We start from the raw sequence: 13929 nt of genomic DNA, 5'->3' as shown, positions 1-13929 counted from the left end.
CATCACCTGCATACAGAGTTTATATATCTCAGTTGATTGGATACGCAAGAGCATGCTCTATGTATGAACAATTTCTAAAACGAGGTAAATTATTGACAAACAAGTTGATGAAACAAGAATATCAACAGTCTCGTTTAAAGTCATCATTTCGTAAGTTCTACGGTCGATACAATGACCTTGTCATCAAATACAATTTTTCGTTGAGTCAAATGCTGACTGACGTTTTTCATACCAATTGTTAGTCCATTATTTTTACACTGAATTGACAACGAATTTTGCCGTTATTTCCCGATCATGACAAGGAGCACACGGCGGGAGTGACAGGTCAGCAAGGGATGCTCACTCCTCCATGGCACCTGATTACACCCTCTACTTTTGATCTTGAATACTGTTCGTTGTCCCAATATATTTCATTTTAAACTGTGACAAATCTAAATGATATAATTCACTAGGTAAAATCGAAATGATACTATTCACTGAGAAAAATCGAAATGATATTTTCACTGTAAAAATATCAAAAATAGAAAAACCTTGAGATTTTCATATATTTCACGAAGAGTAAATAAAGTAAATACTACCTCTTGTATCTCGGCGAGAGTAAATAATTAATAAATGGTTGAAGTTTCTCCAGTTTGTTGTAAAAAATCATGTAAACAATTTTAAATCCCCAAATCATTTAGCCATACATGGTGTCTCACCAATGTTTTCAATTGCTGCTTGCGGTACTGTTCCAAAAAGAATAGAAAGGAAAAGAAAAGAAAAGAAAAATTAATAAACACGAAATCAAATCCTTGTGGTTAGAAATAAAAGTTATTTCACTGGTGAGACATGATTTTCTTTGGAAATGAAGTCATATAAAGTAAGTATAATTATTAAAGTTTATTGAAACAGAAAATATCACAGATCTGAAGTGAAATGTATCAACAACTAAATAAACCAATATTGTAAAAGAATTCAAAGTAAAAAATCTGAGAACTACGTACTGTGAAATCATTTTTATTCGTGGGGGTCAGTATTCGTGGGAAGCCAAACTTTCCTGGTTTATGGGGACGTAATTTCGTTGGTAACAAGTTCTATTTCGTAATATAACTTTAAATGAATAATAAAACAAATGTTTGTGGAGATGTAAATTCGTGGGTCAGGGTCACCCACGAAAGCCATGGACATTGATCCCCCAGGAACATTGATGATTCCACAGTATTCTTAAAGCTTCAATATAAAAATATTAGTAAATGCCCAAACCTTATCATAATGAACTTTTTCTTTTAACTTTGAACATTCAACATGAAAGGACAATTTATTCATTTATTGGTTCATGACATAATTGCTTTGATGTAGAAGTTTGAAAAATTACTTTTCACTCTATTTTCCTTAATCATTAACAACCTTATTATTAACATAGTTTACTAACCTTGTTCACTCATTCTAGATATGTATTGATATGATGTTTCTATGAAGCAAAAGTCATACAAATGAAAGCAAAAGGCATACATATGTACATGTATTAATTTACAATATTTGGATAGTATAAAATTTAATAAATATCAGTTAAATGGAGATTATGTACAATAAAGTATATTTGTATCTGAAAGCACACAAAATTTTATCAGTCCCTGTTCATAAAAATGAGAAAAATATTGGATATTGTTTATTTCCTCTTTTTCACTTTCTTCCACCGATAATTAACTTTTCCAAAGCCATAAAGGGCGCCTCAAAAGCCAGTGACACCACGAAAGCTACCATAAATGACATCACAGTATGCCCAAGGAATAAATAAATCTGCAAAAGTCAAGTTTATATGGTATTAGAACTTTTTACTGCAAACTATACCAGAATATTCTTTATATGTCAACTTTCTTAATCTTATTATATGTAGACATCAATTTTTAGAATCCTTGTCCATATAGGCTACTTTAATGTGACAAGTACGTGTCTGAACATTTTTTGAAATTTCCATTTAACATTTCAATCTTATTTGCACCCAATAAGTCATATGAAAACAACATTTGGAGTGAAATACTAATATTTGAGACCATAGAAATTTTTACCATTACACTTTTCTAGAGTTCATTATTTTTCTATTTCATATAAATATAGTCTTTTTAGAAAGTAAGTACTCACAATGTCATAATTCGCGATGTAGACAAGTGACCTCTTTGAGAACACGTAAATCATCATCATTATTGGATGTACAAGATACACAGCGTACGACATTCTAGACAAAGGGACCAGCCCACTCCAGGATAAGATGGAATTTACAACACCTGAAAGATAAAGACGACAATTCAATGCATCATATAGGAAAATGGTGTACATGAAACAAATTCACGACATCTTAAAGATAGAGACGACAATTAAATGTATCCTTTAGGAAAAGGGGAATACATGAAATTAAAAATGAAATATTCAATCACTGCAACACTTAGGCAAGAAAATTTCAGCATTACTTTGGAAAGCGAAATAGAGAATGTAAATATCAAATCTGTTCAATCTATTTTAAATCTTACCTCCACGCCCATAATGACAGGCAGCAATTACCCAGGCAACGCAAACAGACCACAAAGGTCTTCCAAGAGATTCGTACACAGCACGGAAATTGCGTGACCACGTTTCTCCATTTTTCTTATTTTCGCTGTATGTGCAGTAAACAAGTGTAAATCCTACAGTCACAGCTACACACCATCCAATGAAGGCCTTTGTCTGTAGGTAAGAAAATGTTTACAATTTTAATTTCTTTAATTCGTTCTCTAGATACCTATATTTGAAGTTAAACAAACAAAGCACAAATGATGCGTAATATACTCGTGTTTTGTACTCGTTCATTTTTATTTCCTGCAACATGTACAATGTTCTAATGTACATAAACTTTTAAATATATTTCACAAAACTGTTTAATGCTTCTATAAATTTGAGCTTTAACAAAATAAATGATGATACCCTTGTTAGATTGGCTTTTGGTTTTTTGTAGAAAATGACACCAAGAAATAAGCCCACACAAAATGCAGCTACTCGGCACCAAGGTGTAATGTAAACATTGTTCCAAAACGCTCCGCCGTCAGACTGCATTCTGTACATTATCAAAAATATTCTACATATATTCTTCATTGAAAACTAAACAAAAATTGTAAAAATGTAAAATATATTAGTTATAATCGTGGCTGCTTAATCTTATTATTCTTTATTTTTTCCTTAAGATAACATACACTTCCTTGGTCATATAACAATAGAACTTTTGATAAGATAATTCCAATAGATGAAGCAAATGAATTTTAACAGTTAAGACCTGCAACTGACATATTCTTGATAATTAATGTGGATGATTCACTTTTTGTAAAAAGCAAACTTGTAAAAAATGACTTACAATCTTACAATTTACTTATGTATTATGGATCTCGACTTCGAAACATAAATATTGAAAAAAGTTAACATAAAATTATTTAATCCATCTTTTTTCTTCTAGAGACTGTGGGGAACGAAACTGAATAACATCGAATTTTCACAAGATGGATAAAACTAAAAGGGTTTTTACACAATATCACTTCTATAACAAAAATACTGATTTAATTGAAATTTGATTGGGATAATTAAGTCTTACGTGAAGAAGCTTCCATTGTATTTGTGTTCTTTAATTCCAGCAGACACTATCCCGGCAGACATAAGCAGGAAAACGAAGAACGACCCCAATTTGATGTTCCTGAAATTTAGAATTTAAATTGTTTCGGAAAAATGTGATCTTACATAATCTTAAAAATCGGTTATCGATTTCAACAAAATATGTAACCGATACAAATCCTCGAAAAGAGCATAAACAAGGACCCCCCAGAAACATCAGAGGTGGTATCAAGTGCCAAGGAGGAGTAAACATTCCCTATTGACCTGTCACGACCGCTGTGAGTCATATTTATTGGTCAGGTAGAGACTACCAATTGGTATATATGAAACAAGTAAACCAAAACTTTGTTTATATATGTTTCGTCAACTTGTTTGTCAATAACTTATCTCGTTTTAAAAATCGTTCATACGTATAGCATGCTTTTACGTATTAAATCAACTGAGAAGTATAAATCCCGTATGCAGGTGATGAAGGTATATTGCCTGAATAATTAAGGAATGTTGACGATTGAAAAGTTAAAGTCATCTCGTTTGTCATAAATCTTGGTTGTTAAGATTACCATTAACGTCTTTTCAAGTGAAAATTTCTAAATATGAAAGAGATCGATGTGTCAGACTCTGTGGTATCTTTTCCCACCAGGATATTTAGTATCGACATAAGACTGGAAATAACCATAGTTAATTTACAAAACGTAATTTACAAAACGTCGTCAATATATGTATATAAATGTCGAGTTGAAGGCCACAGCAAGTGTTTCCTTCTTCTCACGTACAAGATTTTAGACAAATTCTGCTTCAAATCAATTCAACAATATGTCTGCCAATAAAGGCATGCAATTGGTACCCAACGGAATCCCAATCGATTGTTGGAAAAACCTGATCTCCAAAAACCACATAGATCAGAAACTCAAGCATCTTTTTAATATCAACTTCGGAGTGCTGGTGCATACAATCAGAATGTTCCTTAACAAAATAATTTTGCAAATGACCAATGAAAAGTTGAGTGAATTTATGAGTTCCATCAAATGATCAAAAAGTTGATTATATGCTGGTTCATTGAACCGATTATCATAGACTTTCATAAAAACTTACACTGTTAGGAAGAAAAGGAGAATGATTGAAACCACGTAAAACTGCATGTCATTTGCTAGGAACCATGTCCAAGCCATACACTAAAAAGGACCAAAAAATAATACATCTTAACACATCTTCTGTGATGTTCAGGAAGTGGATAGAAAAAAGAAGAAATGGTATCTATCTGCTTGTTCATCTACACACCTGTTTATCTGTATGTACCAAGTTGTTGACATACAGAATATTTGTCCACCAGTTCTCACGGCAGTATTCCGCAGAATCAATCTGTTTGGGCCACATGGGACCGTTACCCAGATATAACGTCAGGCAGGTATAGATCATCAAGATTATCATGTACATAGGAGTCAACCTGGGAAGAAAAGATAAGTTATGTATTTTACGATCTCCTCCTCCCTTTTTTCCTAATATGAATTTAGTTTCTTCTTTGTTATGAACACTCAATCTAATGAGTGCAAACATTACATTATATCCAGTGGAATTTTCTCCAACTCTTTAACTGTTTTATATGAAAGAAAAAAAATTAGCTAAGATCTCAGTATTTCCTGATCAGAAAGTCAGGGTGTACATATGTGACACTTGCCTCCAAAATCTGTGGAAATAGTAGTAGAACACATAATATCCGATCTTCCCTGGCTTGGGGTCTTTTTTGAGTTTTGCCATTTGTTTTAGCTGGATAAATGCAAGAAGCATCCCACTAAAAGAAAAAGATGAAACATGCCTTCGTGATGTAATAGAATATTACAGTTGATCACTCAAACGGTTCTGGAACTGGGTGTCTTAATTAGTTGTCTTTTTAAAATCTTTATTTATTCTGAAACCAAGAGGTCCATGGGCTTTGACAGTCATTTAAGTATCATTAGTTTCTCAGACTATGACAACTTTAGGCACATCTAAATCTGGTTTTTACCTATGTGAAAACATTTTGACAGTTTTATGAAAACAATCTATAATCTTTTATATATTTTGCAGCTTCTAGATTAGTTCGGGATTAAAGAAAAGATACGCTGTATAATAAATCATAAGTTATACAATGTATGACTAAAGAGGAAGACTTTTGAAGATTGTATTAAATGCGATGGCTTTGACCACATGCCTCAAAACCAAAAAGGGAGACAGAGTGACAGGTTTGTTTAATTTTCGCCTATTGATGCTGCATAAATTGGAAACTAGTTGGGCACTTTTTCAGTGAACTTTAAGATGAAAGTACGACGCATGACAATGGACATAAATAGATAATTAAAGATCTTCTGACCCGGTTGACATAAATATTTCGAAAGATAACTAAATGTAAATCTTTGTTTTTTTTTTTAAATTAATTTTTCGAGCAGGAAATTGACAACCCTTGAACAACCTTTTAATCTTGCAAAATGGAACAAAGGAATAAACATACTTAACAGAGCTAATCAATTGATATTTATCAAATATGTGTATTTTTATCAAATATATCACGATTTGTGAATCATTTATAGATTATATTTCCACACAAAGGAAATATTAATGCTAGTATAAATCTGCTAGGGGTTAATTCATATATACAGGATATAAAGGATATTCTTTAAATTATCATTTGTAGATATAGATATATGAAATATATGGAGACAACGAACAGTATTCAAACTCAAAATTCCATTTACGAGGGGTGATCAAAAAGTTCGCAAACTATCTCTATATCTACAAAACCACAATTCAGATTAGAATGAAATTCGGTACACACATAGCCATACACAAGGTCTATAAATAGCATATGCTGAATAAAGTTTCTCTCCTTGTTTGTGACGTCACAATGTGAAAATGACGTCACTATTTAGGTCACTTGTGACGAAAAATGGTTGTCTCAGTCGAACTCGTTCACCAAACGACTGTACAATTTATTGTAATATCTTAGAAATCCCTCTACAGTATCATATAATAATTTGTACACAGAGTATTGAGATAAATGAGTTCCTATAAATTCAATTAAAGATTGGATTAGGATTTTAGTGAAGGAAGGATGATGGTTAAAAATGATACTTGTCATCTTGCCCAGTGAAAGCAAGTTTGAAAATATATGTATTTTTAATCAAGCAATTTGCTATCAAAGACCTCCAATTAGCACTTTGAAAAATAGTTGAATATTTGAACAATGATATAAGTATTAAATACCTAAGATATCGTTTACTTTAGATTTTAAACATATTAGATATGATAAAAAGGATGCACCCATTCTCTATCCACCTTGAATAAAGGTCTCTCCTGAGACAGAAGATTTGTGTTTTAATGGTCGCCATGCTTATTTTTGGAAAGGATGTTATTATCCACCCATTCTGTTGCCGAGATATGACCATTTCTGACAAATTAACTGTTCTTGTCATAAAAATTAACTCACATGGAAAGAAATATAAAACTCGGAAAAATCTTTTAACTTTTGTGACAGAACGCTACGGAGGGGGTCACGTGACCGCCAATATCACATGATTCGCGCATGCGCAGAACGGTGGTTGATGTGCATTAAAATCGGGGAGGACTAATTTAAAATATAATCAACATTAAAACCAAATATTGTTTCTTGTATGGAAGTTATTCAATTAGTTTGCGAACTTTTTGATCACCCCTCGTAACAATACTAAATAGGAGCAAAGCAAACACGGGCCTCCAAAACATCAGGGCGATCAGATGTCATGGAGGAGTGAGCATCCCCTGCCGACCGGTCACACCCACCGTGTGCTCCATGTCATGATCGGAAAATCCGTCGTCGATTCAGTGTGTAAATAATGGACTAACAATTAGTATGAAAAATGTCAGTTAGCATTTGACTCAATGATAAATAATTGTATTTGCTGACATCATTGTATCTACCATAGAACTTACGAAATGATGACTTTAAACGAGACTGTTGATAATCTTGTTTCAGCAACTTGTTTGTCAATAGTTTACCTCCTTTTAGACATTGCGCATATGTAGATTTCCCTAGAAATTGTACATACGTAGAGCAGGCTCTTGCGTATCGAATCAACTGAGAGATATTAAAGCCGTATGTAGTTGATGAATGTATATTGCTGCTCAAATAAGGGAAGTTGACGATTGAAAAGTTTAAGTCATCACGTTTATCATAGAGCTTGGTTGTTTGATTACCATTAACGTCTTTTTCAAGTTAAATATGCAAGTATGAAACAGATGTGTCAGACTCTGTGGTATCTTTTATCTCAATGATATACCATACCTACATAAGAATGGAAATAACCATTGTAAATTGACAATACGTTGTCCATATATCTAAATGTCGAGTTGAAGGCCACAGAAAGTGTTTTCTTCTTTTTGCAAGCAAGATTTTGGACAAATTCTGCTTCATATGAATACAAAAATAGGTCTGCTAATAACGGGGAGCAATTGATACCCATGGGAACTTCAATAGAATGTTGGAAAACATGGTCTCTAAAAGCCACATTGATATTGTCAATCAGAAACTTAAGTATCTTTTTTTATGTCAACTTCAGAGTACTTGTGTGTATATAATAAAACAGTTCCATATACATGTATGTATATGTATATCTTTAATTTCCAAACCATTTAATTTTTTCTAACGATGAAGTTAATATATAATACCTTATCATGTAGAAAGTGTCGACACCATACCCTGCACCAACAACCGCTTGGAAGGAAAACCGTTGTGTCATTGGTATAGCATCCACAAAATTTACTTTAAGTAAAAAATAATTACTGTAATTCATTTTTAGCAGTGCATACCTGCATGTGTAACTTAGATGGCATTGAAAGATCTAGAAAAAGTCTAATGATGAATTTTTATACCTGTAGTCATGACTCCCGGAGTCTTCACTAGTCCATAGTTATAGGTATGCCCAAGCATAATCCATGTGATGCTGAAAAACCGGATTCCATGGAGACACGTAATGGCTCCTGGACCACTTTTCCCAGACAAAAGTTTTGGGGCGTTAGTAATGATCGAGAAACTTTTAAAGAACATCCCAAGAGTCCCTAAAATAGCATTTATGATAAATTAACACGTGCACACTAACCGCGGAATACATCCTATTCGAAAATCTTTGAATTGTAAGATTAAAATAAATATATACTGCATGCATACCATCTTTCCTCTGAGGCGCTTTTCGCTCTGTTCCAGACTTTTCTTTGGAATTAACTGTAACTGTGACGTAGTGATTTGAGCCCGTCTCTGTGCCTCTCCCATTTGGAGCTCCAGAAGGTTGGATACTGTCGCCCTCTTTATGGTGCATGTAACCAGATGGAAGTCCTACGCCTGTGCTTCCATTTTGTATTCCTCCACCTCCGTTTTGGACTTTCACGTCACCATTAGTTTTCGATTCGTCAGGAACAAAAGCTGGATTCACCGTAGTATAACAGTTTTCTGCTCTTTCCTTTATGACATCATAATGGTCATCCTGTTTCAGATTAGTTTTATAGGAAGAGTTTTTCTCTATAACGGTAAACTGTTGTCGAAGTTCATATAATGTTCCACAGAGTACCAAACATCCAAATATGGATAATATCACTCTACAAGGGTAGTCAATCAACTTGGTTAGACTGTCCTAATATTCAATTTTAAATTCATTCACTTGGATTTTCTTAAAGACAGCAAAGATTCTTTTTAAAGATCTTAATTTGAACAAGCTTTGGATTAAAACAGGCATTTATCTTTATTGATATCTATAATTTCTTACACGGCAACAATTGCAGGTGTGTCTCCTTCCATAGAACGTTCCTCGGGACAATAGACCTCCGTATCATTCACTCCAGACCCTAAGCTCCTACCCACATATCCTGTTACGACAAAGCATAGAATTCAATTTCCAGCAGTTTCTTTGAAAAAGAAAATTTGAAATATCCAAGAGTTGTAGGTTAGCTAGGTAGTTTGTTTAAATTTTCTTACCGAGCCTCAAAATTCCTTCCACGTCCTGGGCTTTGCAGGAATCTGGCAGGCACAACCCGAGGGTCAACAGGGGACGGATGCCGTGGGTGTCCTGTTGTAAAACAGTTAATGGATGATGAGTCAGTAATTGTTTTAAGCCTGCGAGTAGACCACATCATACTTTATAAAAAATCAATATTATTTAATCGAATAAATGATAAATTTCATATGGAATTTATCAACTTGCTATTGCTGTGGTTCTTGAGAAATAAATATATACTGTCTTTCAAAAGATTTTATTTAAAAATAAATTTTGTTGCTACAGTTGATATAACTACTTACAAGAAAGTTTATTCTTAAATAAAATTTGTGAAAAGAAAATACAAATCAAACAACTAATGCTTTATATGAAGAAGAGATTCGTCAAAATTTTGTCATCCTACAATAACATGAATAAGTTTAATTAAAATACATATTTTGTGGGGAGACCTTCTATCTACACATATAATATTAAGTCTTTGCATGCGTAACCTTTTTTCATCATAAATATAATTTTTAACAAGTGTATTGCTTGACTGACCACTCCACTTCCAAACACGGTTGGTTTCAGCGTCATTGTGGCTCGGCAATATTTGGTGTCAAAATCACGTGGGTAGCGTGATGACGTTTTGTTGAGGGCGCCAATCCTTATGTTTTTAGGAATTCTGCCATGAATTTCTAAACAGGATTCATATGATCCCAGCGCCGTCATATGTCCTCTTAGGACTCCAGATGGCAGTTTTCCTGTTGCGTCAAACACTGAAACAAATTCAACGATGAAAATTTTAGACTGCTCTTTGAAATAAATCTTCCTATTTTCATCCAATAAGCAAATAATAATTTATACAGAATTAGTCGTAGATTTTATTTTTTCAATATGTTTCTTCACAACAAGAGATTCCATGCAACTAGAGTAAGCTTGTTATGTTTACATTAAAAGTATCAATATTTTTGTTCTAATCGTATTACAAGATAAGATGACCCGGTTTCTGGGAACATTTTCTTTTCACTGCTTGAACACACTGTTGAAGTACACATGCATTCTTGACCCCAATAGATAGGGATTTCAAATATGTAAAATGAGAAAAATAAATAATAATCTGCCCATCAAGAGATAAATTCCTAGTGACGATTACCGGCATATACAGTATAGTATGTCTGAATTGTATTATCTTATTTTCAAAGTCGATATTGTTAGACCTAAACAGTTGCACAGTTGCTATATAATTCAATTTTCATTTTGCTGTTGTTTTTGTTTTTGTTTTTTGTTTTGTTTTTTAGGGGGGGGGGGGATGGGGGTTGTCATATTCAATTTTCTACGTACAAAATGATTTATCTGCTAATGCTTAAAACCATTTTAGATTTAAATCTAATGTAACGAAACTTTTACAGCAAAAATATGAAATGCATTAAGGGTTTATCAGAAGAAAGTCTCTACTTTTTACATATACAAGTACATGAGTACACGTATTTTGCTCCAATTATGTACAGACAATTCATATGACTTTAATTAGTTAATAAGAATGTGATACAATTTATTGATTGAAAGTTCAAGGGTACAATTATTAGTGCTTTAAAGGTAACAAGTACACTTGTCTGCGGAGGTACATAGTCGGTGGTCAACACTCAGGCAAGTCCTTATTATCACATTTCATCCGTGTAAAATCAAACAAACAAATCGGTTATCTTCACTTTCACAAACAATGGTATGTATACGATGTATGCATTAAATATGAGAGATAAGTTGTGTCCAAATACTAGTTATGATGATAAATGAAAATAGCACTGTATATTTATTCACTTTTGTCGTACATAAGCATAAATAATATAAACATAGTAGGGATTTTCCTGAGTAACAATAAATCCGAGTACATCCTTCTAACTCATGGACTTTCAATATTTATATAAATAATTCGAAAGATAATGGATATTTTAAGACATTTACACATTTAAAAATGTGTGGGGAAAACATTACAACAGCTACAGAAATAGTTTATGTAAACTTCAATTACCGTAACGTTGATGGTGATCTTAATTACATTGCTCAAAGATTTACATCACTTAAACATTTTAAATGAGTGACGGTTAATTTAAAAGTTTAAATGTGGTATGCATCTTCGTTTAGTATAAGTTGTTCATAATAATAATGATACCACCTATAATGATCGATCAAATTTAAAAATATATATGTATAGCAATTAATCTTCATTGTTTCAAGAAGTCCATTGATTAAACTACTAGATAGTAATGTTGTCTAGCAATATTTGAAATTTGGCTTTATTTCGAAAGTGTGTTGTTGTTTTGAACAGATATTATTGCATAATTCATACAAAGGGATTGGTAACAAGTTCTTGCTAACTTTTCCCTGTCATATATATAATAATTATAATTTTACAGTGATTGTCGAACGAATTATTATAAGTGCTTTGTTGTTCTTATTTGTAATTTTAGTGGAGCAGAGTGAGCATGCATATGCACATAATATATCTTACTTACTAATTCTGGCCCACGACAAGTCGCTCCTTTGCATTTCATTCACAGCGTCTAAGACGTCCATGGCATCTTCGTAACAATCTTTGTTCACTTTCGATTCTTTGGTTAAAGGCATGACCATCCGAGCACTGCCCATTCTAGTGACATCATGCACTGTTCCTACAATGTCCAATTTACTAAGAACCAGTCCCGCTAACTGGGCCTGATGAGCCTTCAGCATCGTTTGGTTCCATTTTGCCACCCCCGACTTGTTGTAAGCGTCTGCAAAATGGTCGATGATCACGTCTGCAACAGCTCCCGCCTTGGGGTCCTTCGACATCATAAGCAGTCCTCCGAGAAGAATTGATGCTCCCTGGGCCCCCATCTGAGAAACCAAATGGGCCCCTGCATCATATATGGATGCACCTATTTGTGGTTGTTCTATACCCACGAAAGAACCAACCCATCTTGCTTTGTCTCCGATGCTCATATTTTGTGCAGTAACTTTGCCGCGACAAACAGCAAAGACAGAGCATAGAACCAGAATCACTGGTATGATTGTTTTCGGCAATTTCATGATAGTTTTGGATTTTTTCTTCTTTGCACTATATCTTAATGTCTAATGTTATCCTGTGGACTTGCAATACACCCGAGTTATAATCAAAATAATGGTAGACCCGTGTTAATATCGAGTTATCTCGGGTCTGTGAAGTAACGGAGGAATCCTCCCGTGGTCCGTGTAAACAAAATCAGCTGACTGTCAATATTTCCGTCTTTTGTACCTGATTATGACCACGTGATTTCATTTTTTTTTTTGCTACAATTTCACCATGATATTTCATTTTAACAGGTGTCAAAGTCCACATTGACGGTCAAAGGTCCTTATATGTCACTTGCATGTTATTTTTTGGTAAAGTAATTTGTTGTCAATTGGAAGTTGTTCTAAAATTTAGCAGTGTTGATTATTCTTTTGTCGCAGTATTATTAATGTTAACATTAAGAATTTCTGAGAATTTGGCTTTTATTTATATCATTAAATAAAATTCATTTTGGAGATGAGCTAGTTATAAAGAAGCAAATTGATGTTATATTGTCAGTTACGGGTAGCAATGTTTTGAATTACGGTTGTTTAATATTAAAAAGTTCTTTATACACAGAAAAATTGTGGAAATGTGAAAATATAAGAAACATAACTAGCAAAAATTCTCTGAAGAATTTGAACTTTGAATAAACCCACATGAACTCTTTAGAATATATTGAAAAACATGTCCTTAAAATTCATGTATTGATCATTTAATAGTTTTTGAGCATGTCTAAAAGCATGTTTACGGCATTTGGGTGACTAATTTCCAGTATACCAGTTGGACTTTGGATCGTAAAAGAAAATCCTAAACAACAGAATGAACTGACAACGGAAAAATCCTGAATAATACCACATACACCCAGCACGTTTATATACATAACGCAGTGTAGGTGTCCTTCTGGCTTACAGGTATTTCTGGTCACCAGGGAGTCCCGAACGCAAGATCTAAATATTTAATAAAATTTACTGTCTAAAAAAAGATTCTACGTAAATTCTTATCTAAAATATGCGGACTTTGAACAGATGGGTGATGAAAGTTGTATACATAATTTCACCTGCAAGGTCAGCTTTCTGGATGGAGACTGCATGGGGTTAAGAAAAAATATTTAGTAAATGATAGCGATTCATATTGTCCCTTGCACTTAAATTATATGAGATATTTATTGTACCACAGTTTAATATTAATATGTTGTTAATTGTTTTTTTTTTAAATGCGACAGATATTTAGAGAGGGTGTCACCGTCCCCACAATCAATAAAAATTGTAG

At 33.3% G+C, this 13929-nt stretch overlaps 1 protein-coding gene across 1 annotated transcript; it reads right to left on the bottom strand.

The window, feature by feature from the left end:
- Positions 1–864: 864 nt before the first annotated feature.
- Positions 865–12673, bottom strand: LOC134249649 (nose resistant to fluoxetine protein 6-like). Its single transcript, XM_062731984.1, has 15 exons — positions 12104–12673; positions 10149–10366; positions 9590–9680; positions 9381–9480; positions 8789–9213; positions 8494–8679; positions 8290–8383; positions 5288–5401; positions 4891–5056; positions 4705–4784; positions 3596–3694; positions 2938–3067; positions 2508–2700; positions 2122–2264; positions 865–1779 (listed from the first exon to the last, which is right to left on the bottom strand). Exons 1-15 carry the CDS (start codon positions 12654–12656, stop codon positions 1663–1665), a joined length of 2709 nt encoding a protein of 902 aa, XP_062587968.1. The 5' UTR covers positions 12657–12673; the 3' UTR covers positions 865–1662.
- Positions 12674–13929: the final 1256 nt, after the last annotated feature.

This window comes from Saccostrea cucullata, unplaced genomic scaffold (genome assembly GCF_032062105.1).
Source record: "Saccostrea cucullata isolate Sc308-1 unplaced genomic scaffold, CSIRO_AGI_Scuc_v1 ctg511, whole genome shotgun sequence".
In the NCBI taxonomy this organism is placed as follows: domain Eukaryota; kingdom Metazoa; phylum Mollusca; class Bivalvia; order Ostreida; family Ostreidae; genus Saccostrea; species Saccostrea cuccullata.
The sequence above is the reverse complement of the archived record's forward strand: the minus strand, read 5'-3'. Positions and strand labels throughout refer to the sequence as shown.